This window comes from Trichomycterus rosablanca, chromosome 6 (genome assembly GCF_030014385.1).
Source record: "Trichomycterus rosablanca isolate fTriRos1 chromosome 6, fTriRos1.hap1, whole genome shotgun sequence".
NCBI lineage: Eukaryota > Metazoa > Chordata > Actinopteri > Siluriformes > Trichomycteridae > Trichomycterus > Trichomycterus rosablanca.
The window spans coordinates 13,702,968-13,716,661 of NC_085993.1; the positions used below are offsets into that span (position 1 = coordinate 13,702,968).

Below are 13,694 nucleotides of genomic sequence, written 5' to 3' on the forward strand. Positions count from 1 at the left end.
ACAGCCTAACTCTAAAACGGCACTTAAAGCCCGAGCAGGCGTCTGCCCATAATGATGCGTCATGTTGCAGTGTGTTTTTAATGATGACAGGCGTTCCGTCAACGTGTGCCACCCCACATAAACGAGTCCAATTAATTGTAGGTGCTGTCGCTTATCTGTCCCTCATTGAACAGTGGTGATTCATTTTTAAATTAGTGTCTGTGTCGAGAGAGAGAAAGAGGGAGGATGGGATGGGAGAGGAGAGAGCTGTGTGTATGCAATGCTAGCCTGTCACAGTTAACAGTAAAGGAAAAGCTAGGCTGACAGCACAGCTACCGCTCCCTGGCACAGAACAGGTACACTGCTGTTTGTGTGTGTGAGACAGTTTCAACTGCTGGTCTGTCATTAGAGCAAAACTGTGGAACAGCACATTTTGCTGCAACCCTCTACCTCCAGCACACACACACACACACTCACCAAACTGCATCATTTGAAGCCACACATTATTGCATGCTTCAATAAGTATGTTCACACAAACATAAGAGTAAAAAAAATTATGCACACTTAAATCACAATCACTTAAGCCTTAAATAAATAGACACAAACACAATAGCATAAAAGCTAAGCACAGGCTAATCAGACATGCATGTTGTAAACCCAAGCACAGGCAAGCAGGCATGTGACATACAGGTTTGTAAGCTAAAAATAAAGCACACAACAATGTAGACTTAATAATCTGAGCACTGTGTAAGAATAAGCACAGCATATATAAGCTTTATCACACTCACACACATACAAAACACACACGGACAAGCAATCTTACATAAATTAAAATGCACTTGCAAAGACGTCCAGACTCACACAATCCATCTCAAACACACTCAAATAAATACAAAATAAAAACCAAATTATAAGTTAAGCAGCGGTAATACAAGTAAAAGCTCTAGACAAAAGCTCTTTCAATCAAGTATGTCAATGTTAAGCACACCCATATATGTAAACTTAAGGTTTAGCAAAGAATACTAAACTTGATAAACGTTAGCATAAAAGTAAAGCACATTCAGCACAAGCATGTAAGCATGACGCTTAGCACACCCAAGCATGTAAGGCTGAGGCAAGTTAGGCAGATGCATGAGAACCAAGTATGTGCAAAGGTAAAAACATACAATAATGTACCAGCATGTACACACACACTAAGCATGCTAGCCATAGTTTACAAACGTCGGGGAGGCCACGTTAGTCCCTGTTAATTCTCGTTAGTCCTTATGCACCAAGAGAACAGACGTTACCTACACACATCATAAACATGGATGATGATGGTGCAGCAATGACTCGAGTGGGTTTAATTCAGCTGAAGTGTGATGGCTAGAAAACCGCCATCATGTTTCACAGTGTGTTAGAAATGCAGACGCTCGGGTTGAGCGAGGAAAGAAAGGATGCTGAATAACAAAAGCAGGATACTACTGGAGGGACTGGTGGCTCTTGCATAGAGAAAACACACAATCTACTAAATCAAGTTACATTTAATCCATTAAATAAAGATATCATAAATCTTAGTACAGCTGCATCCCTACATGCTGGTACAACCAAAACAGTATGTGAATCTGAAAATGTAGATGTAACTAGGGTGGTGTACCAATTGGTTTGCTGTAGATGGAAGTATTGGGGTATTCTAACTGGGCGGTTGCAGCTGTAACTACTTATGGTATACCAACTAGGTGGCTGCATATGTAACAAGTATGGTGTACCAACTGGGTGGCTGAAACTAACAGTAACAATATTTACTGTTTACTATGGTTCCCAGACTCCCAGTTCAACCACTTACTAAAAAATTTTTTAATAAAAAACCATAAATAAATATCATGTGCTCAGTAAAGTGTTTTCTGCACACCTTGTCTTCTTCATACATAAAGGTAAGTTTTGCACAAACGTTGAATTGATTTTTAACAAACTTGATGTCATTAGGAAAATAATTGCTGTATCAGTTGTGAATTTGAGTCAGAAGTTCAAATGTTTCATATATTCACTGTCCAAAAATAAATAATAAGCTTCACATTTCGCATTTTGCCACATTCTTGCACATAATCTCCCAGATTCGGCACAGTCTTGTACAAACCAGAGAATAAAGCTCAGGGTCAAACAGCTTGTGTATTTGCAAAAAACAACAAGATACAAAGTGAAGTTAATGCATATTTATTGGGATTAGTTTCTTATAAAATTACTTTGTAAAGGTTTACTTATAAAATTTACAGATAAAAACATTGTACTGGAAGTGTGCTGTAGAATGGTGACAAGAGAACCAGGAAAGAGGAAACCAGGCAGTGTAAACTGGTCATGCGAACAGACCAAAAGAACCAAAGACACAGAGGACATGCTGGTCATGTTTTATGAAGTTTTAACCCCTTAAACCACTTCAGGTAGAAAATAGAGGATATAATCAGTGCATATCTGGTATAGGTGCTCTGGTTAAGAACTTGGCAGTACTTGAGGTCCCCGTGATCTAGCGCTCAGCTCCAGACACATCATAAGCTCTATTTTATATTAGATTTAAGTTAAATAGATATGCAAATTCTATCTTTTTATCCAAATGAATTGTTCCACATTTTAACAGTAGCAGCAGTTAGGTTAGGAAAAATCACTGATGGTTGATATTTGTTCCGCAGTCCAGAATTAAGACTTGAGGTGAAAAATGATTTGTAAACAGTGATGCCCACACAGGGCACTGAGCCACCAGGATTCACTGATTTGTTCTCAGACTAAGCTAGAGGTTGTTAGTTTATATTAAATCCTAGCCCTAATTAATACTGTTGGAAGCAAAGTTGCCTACATTTTGTTCTGCATGCTAGATTTTCCACTGAACAGCTTTTGTTTGGGAAAATTGACATTAAATTTCAGTTTTAATTAAGTACCAATATTTCTATCCACTTAAAAAACTGAATAATTAATTCTAGGTGCACCAGACTAGTTCATTATATTCATGAATATCATTCGAAATTTGAGAAAGCTGACACTGAAGCAGAGCTGCTGTATAAAAGAAATAGAAAACGTTTTGTACCGTTTGTCGCATTTTGTGAAAAACTGATTTGTTCTTTGATTTGGCAACATTTTGCTCAGTGAGAAAGTCAGTCACCCTTCACTTTCTGCTCATACCAACAAGGTGCCTGATAAACAAAAGCGCTCAAAAATAAACAGTACTATCCCAATACCCATCATCTCAGGTAACTTTGCTGTGAGACGCTGAAAGACTCCAAGTTGGATGTGGAGCTTTACCGGTGTTCCTATGTTTCAGGTCTGGGCTAGTGGTCATGGAAGCCCGGCATAGGGAAAGGTCGAGCGAATGCTTCCACCCGGCTGCGCAGTTCGGCGAGGCGTGCTACGGTCTCTGCATCCTCCAGCAGGAAGCTCTTGAACTCCGCTAGCTTCTCTACAAGTCATTAAACAGACAGATAAGAGAACAGAGAGGGTGGAGAGGTGGACATGATCAGGGTCTGCCATCGATCAAAATCGTTCATATCACACTCGATAGTTTACCAAACACAATTCATGCAAAAATTCTTGGTAATAAAAATATATTCATTTTTACATTCGATTGTAAATACATGTACATTTAGGGGTAACAGTCAAACACATGTAGGAGGGGGCGTGTAATGATGAGGCACTGCTTTATCAGATTGGAGGTTGTGCAAGCAGCAGCAAATTCACAGTAATTGTAAATGACTAGACTGAGAGATAAAGGGGAGGAAAAAATCTCTTTTTACCCTCAAGTCAAAACATCTAGTTTAACCCAGCAAATTTATTCACGTTTTTCTTTTTTGTGCAAAACAAACCTTAAGTTCTTTTTATTAGTGTCACAGGAAAAACCCAGATCCCAAAACTGCTATACGTGGCCCCAAGTGTATTTAAACTTCAACTGTTAATCAGACTTAGGCTTCCGGCAAAAATGGTGAATAACTTATTAGGCCCTACCTAATTCATGGCCGTAAAAAATCGAGTCACGGACCGTGAAATGAGCTGTTTCCTGTGCAATATGCCATTTGCTGTGAAATTCAAAGTTAAAGGTTGGTGTTTAATGATTTAACATTTTTTTATTTGTGTAGCATTCAAGTGCCTCATGTTTACTGTTTAATTTACACTATGAAAAGTTCCTAGCTATCCTACGGCAATTCAGTTAGCAATCGGTTAGTCAAAATGTCCAATATGTGAAAGTGTAATGCCAAGTTCACACTACACGACTTTCCAAGTCATCAGGTCGCTGCACAGTTCACACTACACGACTGGATCTCTTTTAACCGGGAGTCTTTCAAGTCGGTGTGGCTTTCACACTACACGACTGATCGGCGATAGGGGATTACACGCTATCAATCTATCACCACCTGGAATCGCAGACGAGCTTCTCTGGTCTCCCAAACTACGTTTTGTCACAAAAACAAATGCGAGAAGTGACGAAAGGTTTAATGATACCACGTCCAAAAATGCACATCAACAAGCAGCGAGCGATGTGTGCTGATGTGCAGCGTAAAATCAAGGAGAAAAAATTAATTAATCTAAGTGGATTTGGCTTGGATTGTTCTATAGTCAGTCCGAGGTTAATAAATATTTTTTGCAATGCAGTGTGGGTGTTAAGTTTTATACAGTATTTCTGACCTTATCATTCTCTAAAAAAAACATGTGTGTATGCCAATGTACTCTGATATAAACTATATTATGCCCCTGTCCCACCTATTTATAACTCCTCCCCTGTGTTTCCCCTCACCCTGTATCTTGTTCTCTCATTGGCTGTTCGACATAGCACTCATTGCCAGTCGAGCAACTCGGATCCAGATATCTGGCAAGCTAGATCTCTTGTCGGTCGGATCAAGTTGTTGAGTAGTTCACACATAGCGATTGAATGCCGAGTTGCTCCCGAGCCGGGAAATTTAGCGCAAACCAGTCACCGAGTGAAAATCAGGGCAAAAATCATGTAGTGTGAACTAGGCATAACGCAGCTAAAAACACGACTCGGGTAACTGAGTTTGGAAAACTCCAACCAATTCTATGAAAGCAGAAGGTGTGTGAAAACAAGGACGAAAAATGTCACTGGACGTTCTAGGTTTATATTTAACCATTAAGGTAGGCTGTGCTGTTTATTGTAGACTGTAAACACTTTTCTTTAAAAATCCGTGAGATCTGTGATTTTTGAAAAACGAGTACCATGAAATTAAGCACATTTCCCATGAACAGCCCTATTTATAAATAATCATTTAAATAAACAACAAGCAATTTTACTTACTGGTCTTCTTCTTAACGTCCAGAGCGATTTTAAAGCCTTCGTCCAGAAAATCGACGACCCGCTCAAAGTCAGCCTCCTTAAACTGTCGAGAAGTTAGAGCTGGGGCACCTGGATAAGAAGAGGTACAAGAGACAATGAGCAGGGGCGCTCAGGTGCACGCCGGTCTAACACACTCGCTCAGCACTGCCGAGACCTCGAGCTCTCGAGTTAAAATCTCAGCTCTGCAGCTGGGTAATTGGATACAAGACTGGAAGAAAAAGGCGAAAAGTAGTGCAAAAAAAAGAATAACACTGAAAAGGAAGAAGAAAATGAGCTGGACTATACCAGCCACAGCAGTATGAATGTCAGAAATAAAGAAAATTGAGTGGGCATTTAAAAGTGTGCGCACGCTACATACCCAGTCTGAGGCCACCGGGTGTAAGGGCACTCTTGTCACCTGGGCAGGTGTTTTTATTGGCTGTGATGGAGACCAGCTCCAGTACCCTCTCTGCACGTGCTCCGTCCATTCCCTGTGGTCTCAAATCCACCAGAACCAGGTGAGTATCAGTCCCACCTGAACCAGTCAAAGAAACAAAGTAAAAAAAAAAAAAAATAATAAAACATTAATACGGATTAGCTATACACTGGGTTATTATACTAACTAATTAATAAACTATTATTAATATCAATTAACATATTAATTAACTGATAATACACTAAAACAGGACTGACCAAAATAAACTTTTTTTCTGACAATTGGGCATTAAATAATATTTAAAAAAATATTTATTATGCCAGCACTATGCCAGTATTTTTTTTTTACCTTCTGCTACTACTATCTTCCATCGTACAGCCAACAATAATAATAAAAACAAATAAACCAAACACAAAAACGGAAGATGCTTGCATAGTGTAGCATCTCCAGACTTGAATCATATTGTAAATTTATAGAAAATTAAAAACAATTGGGTGTCCATAAGAAGAACTCCATTCTAACCTTGGGAAATAAAAGTTGTTTTGCTAAGAGGAAGGTTTTCCTAAATTAAAAATGTATTTATTTATTTATTAGGATTTTAATGTCATGTTTTACACACTTTATGACAAACGGTAGTTACTGGTTACACAAGATTAATCAGTTCAAGTTTTGATGTCAAACACAGTCATGGACAATTTTGTATCTCCAATTCATCTGTTTCATGTCATTGGACTGTGGGAGAAATCCGGAGCACCCGGAGGAAACCCACACAGACACAGCGAGAACATGCAAACACCACACAGAAAGGACCCGGACCGCCCCAACTGGGGATCAAACCCAGGACCTTTTTGCTGTGAGGCGACAGTGCTACCCACTAAGCCACTGTGCAGCCCTTCTAAATGTAATAGAACCACAATAATTTAAATACATTATTTATTACAGTGGACTACTTTAAGCTGGAATTAACAAGTAGGGCTCATCACCACATTGTCATCTAAAGTCTATTGAAGTCACTGAAAATGATTGCAGCTTGCTTTAGTGGCTCACCTGACACCAGAGTGTATTCTTTCTTCAGCAATGCATTAGCCATGGCCTTGGCGTTCTTCATCACCTGTGCAATATATTCTCTGAACATGGGCATGTTGGCCTAAAAAAATAAATACAAAATAAAGAGAAATCAGAACAATAGGTAAGAAAGTAAGTGGTACATGCATCATAAGATGTTCCCAATTTACCAAGTGAGTCTGTTATAATTGTATTTGAAAGCAGTTAATATTGGGATGATGTAAGAGGCATCTTGGTGCATGTTTAAAATGAACCTAGCAAGAGCAATGTAAACAAGTCATTCCAGTACTGGGTTTTTTAGTTGTTTGCTCAGTTTTCTAATAAAACATAACCTCTTTATCCTGGTCAGGGTCATGATGGGTTCCATGTGAAATACTGGAAGCAGGCATAAATATCACGAACAGGGTGCAAATCTATTGCATGGCTACAGTGCCTTCCCCCCCCCCCCCTCCCCCTCTGACACATAGTCAATCATGTCTCTGTAGATGCATGGATGACCAGTAGCATCCCTGAGATTCAAACCTGTATCTCTGGAGTGGTTGATAGACTGGTGTAATATACTGCTGTGCCACCCGAGCGGCCAAGAAATTATTTAACAACATTTATTTAGACAGTAAATGTATTGCCGTTATTAAATGACACATGAAAGCTTTTCAGCAGTGGTGCTATACCATATATTATAAGCATTACTTCTACACATGGATTAATCACTGAACTACACAGACTAATTTTACTCTTGATCTTTTAAATGTTAAACATAAACAGAATTAGATTTTGAATAAATGAGTAATGATGCTGTTGTTCAAAGTAACAAAATAGACAGTTAACATATATGAAGGAGTCATCTAGTGATTAATGCACTGCTGTCAAGAAAAATAGATTTCTAATGGTAGCAAATTAACCATAGCTAAGCTCATTAATATTACAGTCAATTATCTTTAATTAATTATAAAAAACAGATAGGCAACATAGCAAAAATCCTCAATCAGTGTACCTGTAGTTTAATACCATAATGGTTTATTATGATACAGCGCTGCTATTGGTTGTCATTTTGAGCTGTGAGAAGGTAAAAACCCAGCAGAGTAATAAAGTGGGGTCATGAAACAATTGATTAGTTTATCTAAGGGTGAATTAAATTGTATTAAAAAGCTACAACTCAAGACTATAAGGTGAGGAAACGCAGGATTGCAATCTAATATGCAAACCGGGTCTCACTGTTTCATAGCTCACTAGTCGCCATACTGTATTTATTACAATGTAAAGCCAGATTTAAGGTTGAATTAAACAGTTCAGGGTTTTGTCCAACAATGAGAATCAGCTTCTCTCCATCTGTATGTGCTTCGGTTCTGTCTACATCATATAAACAATTTGTCTCAATGGTGGCGCTTTGAAAAGGTCAGACAAACTGAGTCAAGGTTAAATAACAGTAAACTTTAAGCCCAGCAGCAAGTGGTAAAAACTGAGCCTCTAAGCGATAAATCAGCACAACGCTCAAGGTAGTGAGAGGAAGCTTCACTTCATAGGAAATCAGTTTTAATGCGTGTTGTTAGCTGTCAGAAAGCCTAAATAAAATGTTTTTTTGATAATTATTGGACATTCCTAACAGATAGAAGAATGACTAAAGTGTTGAGAGAGGGGTAAAATCAAAAGAAAAGCATAAACCTTTACTGTGTTTGTTGTGAAGTACCTGTCGCAGAGCCACAGCCACCCCAGCGATGGCGTGATTGTGAGGGCCTCCTTGTAGAGAGGGGAAGACTGAGAAGTTGACTTTATCCTCCAGGTCATACATCACCTGATTCCCTTTCTTATCCACAGAGCGCACACCCTTACGGTAGAATATTAGCCCAGCTCTACCGGAAAAGCACAGGAGTTCGCAGTATCGAGTTAATGAAGTGATTTTCACCTGAACTGAAATCCAATTAATACCTAAAGTGGTGAGGATACTTTACTAATTAATTTGTTAATTAACTAAAGGATAATTAATCTTGCTTATCTGCCCTGTGCCTGAAAGCTTACTCTGTCATTTACCAGGTCATTATATAATAGTATTCCTTACACACACACACACACACACACACACACACACACACACACACACACACACACACACACACTACCTTGCTCCTCTGAGGGATTTGTGGGTAGTTGTGGTGACAAGGTCAGCGTGCTCAAACGGAGAGGGAATAGCTTTAGCAGCCACAAGGCCACTAATGTGGGCCATGTCTGCCAGCAGATATGCATTCAACTCAGTGCACAGCTACAAAGAAAGAGAGAAAAATGAGAAGTAAATATCTTATTACATATTTTTGTCATGTTTTTTTTTTTTTTTTTTTTTTAAGTAAAAGCCTGAAGAAAGTTACTTGCACTTAAAATAGAAAGTTCATCTAATCATTTTATGCATGGGTCTGCTTAATCTGCATAATGTGTGTGAATGCATGGCTGTTGCTAGGACTCTGCATGGCCTGATTTTTCAAACGCAAAATCTGGGCCTGCAGGAACAGTGGCTAAACAGACTTAAAAAGAAAGAAATTTACAACTGTAGTAAAAGAGATACAGAGGGTCTGTCCAAAAACCTAGTGAGCTGCCTTGCTGCTTTAAGGCATCTCAGAAGTGCGTAGAATGACTTGAAATGCTGTCTACGTATGTCTATGTACGTATATGAGCTCACTAGGTTTTTGGACAGACCCAATGAGACCACATTAAGATGAGAGTCCCGTGGAGCTTAGCGTGGCCCTGTACGGGAGCCCAACACTGCCAGGTGATGATAAGCGTCCGCAGACTGGACATGTGTCTGAGGGGGTGTGTGGTAATCCTCTTCTTGATCAGATTGTGGGTTGTGCAAGATACATAATCAGGAACTGGAAATTATTAGACTGGAAGATAAAGAGGAGAAATCACTATCCATACTATAGAGCGTAATTCCTATCTATTTTATATCCAAGTACTTACTAAAACAAACCAGACATGCAACTAATAGATCAATATTCCATCAGGTTCATACTTAATGTCAATGCACCAAGCCAAGACAGCACTGAGAATCTTACAGTATATATAGTATGGATGGAAATTAAGCATTGAGGATCTTATAGTATAGTATGGATAGGAATTAAACACGAGGATCGTATAGTATATATAGTATGGATGGGAATTAAGCCCTGAGGATCTTATAGTATATATAGTATGGATAGGAATTAAGCCCTGAGGATCGTATAGTATATATAGTATGGATAGGAATTAAACATGAGGATCGTATAGTATATATAGTATGGATGGGAATTAAGCCCTGAGGATCATATAGTATATATAGTATGGATGGAAATTAAGCCCTGAGGATCTTATAGTATATATAGTATGGATAGGAATTAAACACGAGGATCGTATAGTATATATAAGTATGGATAGGAATTAAGCCCTGAGGATCTTATAGTATATATAGTATGGATAGGAATTAAACACGAGGATCGTATAGTATATATAGTATGGATGGGAATTAAGCTCTGAGGATCTGATAGTATATATAGTACATATAGGAATTAAGCTCTGGATAGGAATTAAGCACTGAGAATCTTATAGCATATATAGTATGGATAAGAATTAAGCTCTGGATAGGAATTAAGCTGAGGATCTTATAGTATATATAGTATAAATAGGAATTAGACTCTGAGAGCTTAATTCCTATCCATACTATACCCAAGTATTCACCAATCCAAACTAGACATGCAACTAATAGATTAATATTCTATCAGGTTCATATTTCATGTCAATGCACCAAGCCAGAACAGCACTGACGATCAGTTAATAAACCAAAATCACCAGAATTCCCAGACTGTGTCAGGCATAGGAACACAGCATGCCACAAACTCACTTTAGAAAGTCTAACATTGATGCTGCTTGGCTGTGGTCGAGAGGCTAAAAAGAGACGGACATGTGAATCTGAAAGAGCCAGAGCAGACAAGAAAGGCATGTCTCATACAAAAAACACCACACAGCACAGCTCTAAAAACATCCTAGTCATGCAGACAGAATAACACCAGCAGGGTGTGTGAGAGAATGAGAAAGCAGCACAAAGGTGTGTGTTGTTGTGTGAGTGAGGGTGTGTGAGAGAGACAGAAGTGAGGTCTGTGCTGCAGTGAATAGGACAGAGCATCTGTGCCACAATGTCGAAGGACAGCAAAAATTCCAGAGGTGTTAAGAATAAGCAGTTTGATTAATGCGTCAGGTGCGGAGGGATAAAATGAGAACGAGTGTGAAACAGAGAGAAAGAGAGATGTGGCACCTTCTTGATGCGGGCATAGTCGATGAGGCGGGCATAGGCGCTGGTTCCTGCGATCATCAGCCTGGGCCGGAACAGTTTAGCTGTCAGCTCCATCTGCTCGTAGTCTATCAGACCCGTTTTAGGCTGGGAGAAGAAAAGGCAGGGTGGGGCGTGTATTATGAAACACAATATAAGCTCAAGGCAACACATTCAAACATATAACAGAAAATTCAACTTAAATGATTGATTCTGATTATACAGCTCAGTTGCTAATACTAAATTCACATTTTCTTCTTTTAAAACAAAGATAGCCGCTCAGGTGACGCAGTGGTAAAATACGCTAGCACACCAGAGCTGGGATTTCGAATACATCGTTACTTCACCATGGCTATAAATGTTATGGATAACATTATATACGCCCCCCAGAACTGCAACTACCACCAACACCACCAGAGATGGCAAGCTCTTGCTGCGGTGTACCACCCGCGCACTGGTCAAGGGGAGCTGACATGCACCCCCTTCCACACAAGTGCAGTTGGCAGCCTCATCTCTTCAGCTGCCCATGGCGGAGTCTCACAGAGAGCCTTATTGAACAGAGAGAGACACGCTATGCCCCTTGCAAATCATCCATCACTAGAGCAGGTGCCTTGAATAGACAGCCAGAAAGCAGAGACGGTACAGTGGCAATAAAGCCACACCAAGCTTCTTCCCTCAGGCACAGCCAACTGGAATTCGCACTCGAGCATATTCTTGATTAAAAACATACTATTAACATTGGAAAAGAAAACCTAATGGTCACAGCCCTTATAAACAAATCCCTTGAAATTGTGTGACGTTTCTGCAAATAATTTCAAATGTGACACACACACGCCATCCATGGACCAAGCTAGCAAGCACGGTCAGCCAATGAAAATCACTCTGGATTTCTTCGATTAAGGAAAATTTGAAGCATCTTTGTTGAAGCTCGTTGCACAAGAGACTAAATAGGACAGATTACACACCCCAGCATGTGGCTTAGCATTCAATGTAGGATTTCTCTCCACCCCTCCCACTGTCTCTCTCAACACACACGTGGTAATCTACTATCTCCAAATCTCTAGCACCTATCTCTCACCCTCAGTCCATCTAGCCGCTCCATCACCGAAGTGGGCTCTAAGGGGCCGTGGGGGTGGGTGAGTGAGTGTGCGCGAGAGGGGAGAGAGAGGCCATGGCCCGCCTGTCGATTTCCTATTATCTCTCCAGCAGAGAAGGGGTTGCCCTCTCATCTATCAGATGCCAGACCAGGGAGACAGCACCCACCCCGCCACATTGATCACCCAAAATCTTGCCCACATTGATGAGCTCCACAGACACTGATCAATGAATCACACAAGAGCCTCAACAGTCACTTGTGGAAAATGACCAGCAGGTTTAGCTGTGCACTGCCGCATGTATCCCGGCACTATCGAAGGTGAGCGCTAAACTTTTGCATGTTCCAGAATGAATTTGACATGCAACAGAAATCTCAAAATCATGTAATGACAAATTCACACATTTTAAGCCATTCAGGTCCACTGCTTTTACTGAGAGAGGGGCAGATTAGAACTGTGATAGGATGAGGGGGCAGTATGGAGTCTGCCTACATGTTAAATGCTGCACATGCAAATCTATGTAACTGTTTTATGCAACAATGATGTGACTTTTTTGCATCAAGTCCCGTCTGAAAGTGAAAATTTGTTTAAAATTGTACCATAACTACACTAACGCTGTCAGGAAGCACAATACTGAACAATCCCTCTCACCCTCTTAATGAGGAACTATAGACCTCTGAACTCGTGCATCATTCTGTAGTCCTCGTTATGCCCATATTTAGAGACCCGGGTCCAAGTCAGATTCCTATAGGAAAAATAAACGGGGTTTTCAAAAAATCGGCTCTAACGCATCCTGTGCTGAATAAACATGTTCAGAACCATATACGTTTTATCCTATGTACATTTTTCTCTTGTACCTCACTGGATCCTCTGAATTACGAGGTTTTTAAAGGATCGTAATACTAATAATGCTAAACGAAAGCTAATGCTACTGCGCATTAATTAGACGTCACTGAACTACACCAATCGAATTGACAGAAAGAGCAGCCCGCTTTTGTTGAGTACAACCAAAGGCGTAACACCCGACCATCCTTGCTTTCTACTTTAATGTATCTAGCTACTAAAAATAAAACTAAAACTTGTGACTATCACTCCACTGTTACACTGGTGAATCGCGCTGCTTCGTGCGGTTATTTAAGAGGCTTATAAAAGAAAAAATAAATAAAAATGTAAGAGGCTTCCAGTCTAGTGACGTCAATTCAGTGCGTAGTAGCATTAGCTTACATGTAGCAATATTCATATTTTGACTTTTTAACGACTTCGTAATTCAGAGGATCCAGTGATAATAGACAGAAGAATCTCCATAAAACAAAACGTAACAGCTCTGGAAAATTTTTTTATGACTACAGGATGCGAGAGAGGCAATTTGCGAAATCTCCATTCATATTTCCCATTCAAAATTTCTCTTAGACCCGGGTTACCAAATATGGGCATAACAACATGGCGTGGACTACAATATGACGACATGACTTCAGTGGTCTATGGCAGCTGGGCAGTTAGGCTTACTCCACCAAAGAGCAAGACGGAGCGCTTCAGACGTTC

The 13,694-nt window shown here is 39.9% G+C and overlaps 1 protein-coding gene across 1 annotated transcript in view; it reads right to left on the reverse strand.

Moving 5' to 3' along the window:
• Positions 1–2,156: 2,156 nt before the first annotated feature.
• The window catches only part of shmt2 (serine hydroxymethyltransferase 2 (mitochondrial)), a 44,741-nt gene continuing 33,203 nt past the window's right edge, over positions 2,157–13,694 (reverse strand). The window contains exons 6-12 of the mRNA XM_062997452.1: positions 11,044–11,166; positions 8,885–9,024; positions 8,455–8,617; positions 6,750–6,849; positions 5,646–5,801; positions 5,249–5,356; positions 2,157–3,403 (exon numbers count right to left, since the gene is read on the reverse strand). Coding sequence (XP_062853522.1) covers positions 3,276–3,403; positions 5,249–5,356; positions 5,646–5,801; positions 6,750–6,849; positions 8,455–8,617; positions 8,885–9,024; positions 11,044–11,166 — 918 coding nt within the window. The 3' untranslated portion in view covers positions 2,157–3,275. The remainder of the gene's footprint in view (positions 3,404–5,248; positions 5,357–5,645; positions 5,802–6,749; positions 6,850–8,454; positions 8,618–8,884; positions 9,025–11,043; positions 11,167–13,694) is intronic.